This window comes from Arvicola amphibius, chromosome 1, assembly GCF_903992535.2.
Source record: "Arvicola amphibius chromosome 1, mArvAmp1.2, whole genome shotgun sequence".
Classification (NCBI taxonomy): domain Eukaryota; kingdom Metazoa; phylum Chordata; class Mammalia; order Rodentia; family Cricetidae; genus Arvicola; species Arvicola amphibius.
This window is the reverse complement of record NC_052047.1, coordinates 184882763-184889803: the sequence shown is the minus strand read 5'-3', so window position 1 is coordinate 184889803 and position 7041 is coordinate 184882763. Positions and strand designations below refer to the sequence as shown.

Below are 7041 nucleotides of genomic sequence, written 5' to 3'. Positions count from 1 at the left end.
TGTGTGTGTGTGTGTGTGTGTGTGTGTGTGTGTGATACTCTGCTATGGGCCCCTAGGTGTGTGGCACCTGGAGGGACAGTGTTATCACCTCTGTTTCCAGATTTCTACAGATAGCCGGCTGGGAATCCCAGAAGCCCTTCCAAGTCCCACTTCCCTTGGGTCTCTCTGTCCCATATTAAAATCAGAATAACATGAAATAGAGGAAAACGGAGAGGATTCTGAGTTCGAGGGGGGCAGGATCACACAGGCTTCTGGGAAGATGTCTCTGCCTCTCTCCCCAGCCCTCTTCCATCGAAGACAGAACAGTGCCCACAGGTGTGTGGACCAGGAGCTTGGGAGCCATGCCAGAGAAGCCACGTCCCTCTCCTGAGTACAGTCAGAAAGGGTAGAGAGAGTTTTGGTTCTCCGGATAGCTCTCAACTGGACTTGGGTCACACTGGGTGGAGGTGCGGGCTCACTCGCAGGCTGAAGCCACCGACGTGACGCTAGTGATTTTGGTGGAGTCGTCAGACCATGGCTGCAGGTTCTGCAGGGCAAAGAGCGACGAGTTGTGCACACACAGTGGATCTGCGGGCAGGGGCTGGGCCAGGCTCTTCTGGAAGGCCTCCTGCTGCAGCTGCAAGAGGATGCGGTTCGCCTGCTGCCTCTCAGCCTCACGCTCCTCTGCTGTCTGCCGCCTGCATTGGGAACAAGCTGTTACCAGCCAAGACTCTAACCCTCTTCCCGCGCCTGCGCGCAGGTTCCCTAGAGATAGCCCCTAATGCACCCCTCAGCTCCGGTGTGGGCCCCTTTCATGCACTCTCCATTCTTGGGGGTCTTGACTATGACAAAAAAAAAACACTTGGAAACCCCAAAAATGGATGAAGCAGAAGTATCCTAGAGAACAGTGGTAAAGTCCAACGGGCCTAACCTGCTGGGTCTCCCCCATTAACGCAGAGTGCCAACACTCTCACTGGTAGGCCAGGGATGGCTGGTATATCCCAGGACCGGGTGCTATCTCAAGCCCGACAGGCACAGAGGGAGGATCAGCAGAAGGACCTGTCCTCTTCTCCTCTCCTCCAGCCCGGCCCAGGCTTCAGACTTCCTGAGCCAAATCCTGTGCCCCTAGGCTCCCGCTGGACCTACTAGCTTCCTCCCAGGCGGTCTTGGGAGGCAATGACTCACTTACTCCATTTAATGCCGCCCCTCCACCCTGTCAACTGAGATCAAACGTCTGTCTCTAAGGTGGACGGACCTAATGGGAGTCCCCGGGGCCTCCAGAAGCAATTTGTAGGCGATCGATGAAGCCGCTTGAAGCCTTCGACTCTTCTCGAGGCCAGGCGGCCGCCTGCCTGTTCTCACAGAGGCTTCCTGACTTTTCCTTGTCTTTCTGTCTCTCATCTTCCCTGGATTTTAAACTGTCCAAGTGTTTCCCTTCATGCTGTCTTATCCCCGTGTTTCCTCTCTGCCCCTTCGTTTTCTCTGAATTAGGGGAATTTGCTTGAACCATGTTTTTTTTTAATAATCTGATATCTTCCTTTTCACACAGACTTCTTGATGCTTGCATCTCCCGCCCTCCCTTAAAAAAATATTTATTTTCTTCTAAAATGGGGTATCTTTGTTCCTTTCCTTTGTGTTTAAGTTTCTCTCCTTGTCTGTGGACGGCTTTCTGCACACCACCATCTCCCCCTTCTCCAGGCTCCCACCACCCTTAGCTTGGGGAGCATCAGCTACCCTCCTCAGCTACCCGGCTTCTCTTTTAACTAGCTTTCCAAAGGGCTGAAGCCACTTTCCCCACTCCTTCCCCAGCCACAGGAATGTTGGTGAGGGGCAGCCGACTTGCAGGACCAGGGCTTCCTTTGTGGCCTCGAAGGCGGAATCCTGGGCAGATTCCTCGCCTCCATTCAGAAAAAGAGGAAACTCCAATTCCTTCCTCCCGTCCCAGGCCCGCCCGGAGCGGCGCCGACTTTGCCCAGACTCATGCCACACATCTCCCCAGGGTCTGAACTGAGAGATTCCCAGCAGCACAGGCGCAACCAGAATGTGGACGAGGTGTGTGGAAAGGCGCAAGAAGGTGCTTGGAGAAAGGCTGGGTGTAAGCAGAGAATAAAGCTGCTTAAAGTGTGTAGTTCTTAATATTCATGAGAATCGGTGGGAAAGGGGAGCAGAAGATGAGAAAGGTCGAGGCATATGCATTCGGAAAAATAAAAAGCAAGAGCATGGTAAGTGCTGTTGTCGTATGTCAGAAGGGAAAATGTCTCTTTCTTTCTCACGCACACCCATCTGCTCCTAATTGATCCCCCCCTTTCAGTGGGACTCGAGAATCCCCGCCACAGCCGGCGCAGATTGATTTTCCCCTTCTAGGATGGGGGACGAATGCGCAGAGCTCAAGCGCCTGGGGAGGAAGCTGTAAGTAGCGGCAGCCGGCAGTCCCGGGCCCCAGACGCTCCGCGGAGAGTCCGGCTGGAGCGCAGAAACCTGGCGCGGCTCATTCTGTCTCCAAGTCACAGGGTCAAGGGAGGTTCCACCCAGTAAAGGCAGGCTGGGTAGTCAAAAAGTCCCTAAAGGACTCACTGAGCACAGAAGTCCGGATGCATAGACTGGTCTATATGCCTGTTTGTCTCAGAGGCAGAAAAAGCCGCGTCTACACCGGATCGAGTGTGCTGTCTAGAAAGCCCCGAAGCGTCTCTTAAAACAAGTCGTCCCGGATTCTCCAGCCCACCAGTCTACTGCCCTCCATTGTTTGCAGTCCCAGGGTGACTGTCGGAGCCCACTTGTCTAAACCGATCGGAAACCAACAAGCAGAGGGTGTGTGTGCCACCCGAGAGAGGCAGAGAAAGCCTGCTCCGCGAGCGGTCTGCCCTGCGAGCTCACCTCCATTTCGTCCGCCGGTTCTGGAACCAGGTTTTGACCTGCGCATCGGTCATTTTGAGCGCCTTGGCCAGAGCGGCGCGCTCCGCCGAAGCCAAGTACTTCTGGCGGTGGAAGCGCTTTTCCAGCTCACAGATCTGCAGGCGTGTGAAGGATGTGCGCGGCTTCTTCTTCTTAGGTGGCGTCCGGTTCTGATAGGGGTGACCTATACGGCGTGTTACAGTGAAGGGTGAGAGGGCCACTGGAGCGGGAGACAGACAGACGGCAGAGGCAAGCGGCAGAGCGTCAGGAGGCGTCCCAGGCCCGACACCCCGCGAGTCACAGCGCAGTGGTTAGACCCCCCTACAAGCCTGGCAGCAATCCTCCCCTTAACCCTCCACTCCAAGCCCGGAATGCAAGAGGCTCCCCCCTTCCCCCACAGGCTGATGCCTCCCCCGAGCCGCCACTTCAGAAACCTCCCTAACCTGGAGCTTTGGAGATCCCATCACTTCCCCTGTCGCTCCCCTCTCCCCCACCTAGGGACAGCTTCCTTAGCCTCAGTCACTAAACTTAAAAGGGCCACTCAAAAGTAAGAGGCCTAGCCTCTAAGTCCCTTTCTGAGTCTTGGTCAGGACCCCCCCACTCACACAGCAGACATAGATACAAACTTTCAGATCTGTTCTCCCACAGACAAAAATGCATACCTAGACAGGCCACAGGCCACAGGACAGCACAGGACTACGGCCATACACTCCCTCAGGACCTCCTTCAGGCTACAGTTGACTGTGTCTCCCCAGAGGAGGCCTGTGCCAGATACCTTTTGTATAGTAGGCTCACTGTAGGACACACACACACACACACACACACACACACACACACACAGCAGTGGGCTCATAGGATGAATTACAGTAAAGCCCTTCAAGACAGTTTGGACCAAGCAGGGCAGTGAGAAAGGGCCTAGGCCGTGTCTCTTTCCTCATGAGAGGACTTCTGTTGTCTCCCTGGAGTCCCTTGACCAAGGACCCTTCTTGGATGCCCCACAGTGAGCACAAAGACTTTCCCATTTCTACTGTGGTCCCACAGTCTGTCCAGGGCCTCCGAGAACAGTCTCTCTGCCTCTGCTGTCTGTAACAGAAACAGGGGGCCTAGTGCAACTTGGGGTGGCCTGGACAGGTCTAGCTGTAGACTGTTCTTTCCATATGAACACACGCGTGTGCACACACACACACACCTTTACAGTTAAGGCATGGAGCTTGCCTGGGGAGTCCCAGGCACAAGCAGGGACCTATTCCTCCTACCTCCCCTCTCTAAAGCCCAACAGCTAACTGGGGACCAACCAGTTCCTAACAGATGTGAGTGCGAATTGGGGCATGAACCTGCCTGGGACCGCTCACAGTCTCAGGATCCGGGAACAGCTAAAGAGAACCAGCGGGAAGCGCTGGGGAAAGAGGGCACACCAGAGCTAGGGCCCAGGGAACCGAAGCCAGGGCAGAGGGAGTTAGGGCAGAGGGGAGCGAGCCGTTGGCCGCCACCGAGTGCGTACTGGTCCCGGGAGTTGTCCTTTAGCCAACTCGCTAGCCACGCGGGTGCATTATTCATCCCAGAAATAGGAGAGCAGACCCCTGGGACGGACAGCGAGAAAGAAAACGAAGAGCGGCCCAGTCCCGTGCTGCTGCCACTGACCCGGGAAGAAAGCTGGCTGGCTTGGCTCCTTCACCCGGTCTTGAGGCCTTTACCTAGATCTGCAGCGACCCTTACCAGAGCTCAGAGCACCCAAGTACGTGTATGTGGAGTAGGAGACAAGAGGTTGGAGAATCTTTTCCTGTGCCCAATTCTGGGGCTCTTGGCCTGCTTCAGTAAACAGCAGCCACGACAGAAAAACATTTTGTTCACATGGCGGACTTTCTCCGACCTGCAAGCCTTAATTGTTGACAGAAGGTGGTACTGAATCTAAAGTCCTCTACCCTCTACCTGCATGGGCCCAGAAATCCCGAGAGGAGACCAAGTTTTGCTTCTACGAACGGGGTCCTAGAGTAGAGACAGAAGAGCCCCTGCCGCTGGAACTCTTCCAGCTTAGCGATTCTTAGCACATTGAATCCTGCAGGCAGTTGAACTTGGGGAATGCATACAGAGGCGCTAGGCAACCTGGTGCTCAGAAAGAGCTTCAAGAAGCCACCAAGCAGGGTAAGGGTAGCACAGAGCCCGAGCCACGGCCAGGCGGGGCGCGCGCGGGCCGGACTCACCTGTGAACCTGTCCTTTGTGTATCTGCGGTTACTCTCCATCCAGGGGAAGGTGAGGCCCGTGAGGTTGTTGACACCGGGCACCGCAGGCACGGAGGGCACAGTAGGCAAGCCAGTGGCCAGGGGCTGGGGGTGGGCCACCGCTCCGGCCAGCGGCCTGTGAGCGGGCACCCTGATCACCCCTGCAGCACTCAGCGCCCCCGCGCCACCAGCGCCCCCACCGCCGCCGCCACCGCCGCCGGGACCAGGGCCGCCCGCCAAGGCCATGTTCACGTTGTAGGAGCCGGCCAGTGGGCCCATGCTGCAGGCACCGCCGCCGCCGCCTGCCGGGCCGCCGGGACCACCCGGGCCACCAGCGCCATAAGCTCCTGTAGCTCCGGCCCCCGCCCCAGCGGCTGAACCCCCGCCACCGTAAGTGTAAGCGCCTCCGACCAAACAGCCGAGGCCGTATTCTCCGTCCTGGAGGCGCGAAGCCGGCCCCATGCAGCCGCTCTGGTCCGGGCTGTTGAGTATCTGATCGATGCCGAAGCTGATGGGCTCCGCGTGGCCCGGATGGAGATGGTGGGGACCCAGGTGCTCCATCCTGGCCCCGGCCCCACGCGGGGGCCCGGGCGCGGACGCTCGCTGCGCTGGACTACCCGGGCAGCTAACAGGGGCGCCGACACAACCGCGGCTCCAGGCTGAGCTGAGACTTGAAGGCGAAGTGCGCGGAAGGGCCAAAGTAGGGGGGAGGGGAGGGAGAGAGGGGGAGCTGTATTCTTCCCCTCTCCGGCTTCTCCTTCCCTTCTCCGGCTGCTCGCTCGCCGTTGACTCTGGGACATCAATCACCGGGCGAAAAAGCCCTGAGCGAGCGAGCCTAGCTGTTTCGGCCGGGTCTCTCCATTGGCTGTGCGTGGAGAGGAGCCGAGTGAATGACAGCGCGGGGGAGGGGAAAGGAGGGGGAGAAGGAGGCCAGGAGCCCAGACAGATGCCGGAGCCAGAGAGAGAGTGAGAGAGGAACAAGATCAGGGCTCCCAGTAGTTCCAGCAATGAGAAAAGAGGAGAACCACAGCGAGAGGCTTAAAATGAGAAAGAAAAGAACAGCAAGCAGACATTCCCAGAGACGGACAGACAGACGGACCCAAGGAGAGGGAAATCAGAGCCCTTTCCCGGGCCTGGCAGGAACACCCTTCCACTTTGAACAGGGCCAAAGGAGTACAGCCCACCACTCCCCTGGGGACAGGTGTCCTGCCCAACTGGAGAATCTCCCCAAGGGCTGAGCTGGGAAACACCTGTCACTCAACCAGGCGATTTACTGCAACTTCAAGTCCAGCTTGTTAGAAAGTAGAAGACTGTCTACTCCCCAGGTATGGAGCCCAGGCCCCGAGGCAGGACGGTGAGTTCAGGCTTGTCCTTTAAAACAGGTCCTATGAGCAGCTGGCTAGATATTGTTATAAAAATTAGCAGCTTCTCAGACTCAGCCTCTTTAGAGAATTTAAGAAAAGAGTCATCCCGAAAAGCAGGCACAAGTCAAAGACTTGGTTTGGGGTTTGTACCAGGGTGCCCATTTCTCAAGGTACCCCTTTCGTTTTGAATAAACAAATGTGCCAAGAAGCAATTCCTATGGGGTCCTAATCATCTCCACGGGGTTTGTATTGCTTTTCAACCCTCAGAGGCCAGCGCTAGCTTTTGCCAGCTTTGAAACTGCTGTGTGGAGGAGTTATTTCTTTGTTTTTAGAATTATTGGGGAGGGACTTGGGTCTTAAGGCTCTGGGGTCTGGAGCTGGAGGAACTAGGACCAGGGACTGCATCCAGGACAAATGGGGGCCCTTATAAAGTTTTGCCTGGCTGCTGGCTGAGGAGGAAACTCCCTTCTGTTTCCTCTCCTCCTCTCCAGCAGGGACAGGTCTGTTCCCTCACAGGAGCCTCTTTCTGGGATAGGAAAACAAACGCTGTGTTTTCTGATCTATCTCAGGTCCCATTCCTGCTCAG

At 56.6% G+C, this 7041-nt stretch overlaps 1 protein-coding gene across 1 annotated transcript; it reads right to left on the bottom strand.

Moving 5' to 3' along the window:
- Positions 1 to 454: 454 nt before the first annotated feature.
- Positions 455 to 5652, bottom strand: Tlx1 (T cell leukemia homeobox 1). Its single transcript, XM_038313080.1, has 3 exons — positions 5073 to 5652; positions 2854 to 3055; positions 455 to 677 (listed from the first exon to the last, which is right to left on the bottom strand). The coding sequence occupies exons 1-3, from the start codon at positions 5650 to 5652 to the stop codon at positions 455 to 457; spliced, it is 1005 nt and encodes a 334-aa protein (XP_038169008.1).
- Between the last annotated feature and the right edge of the window lie 1389 nt (positions 5653 to 7041).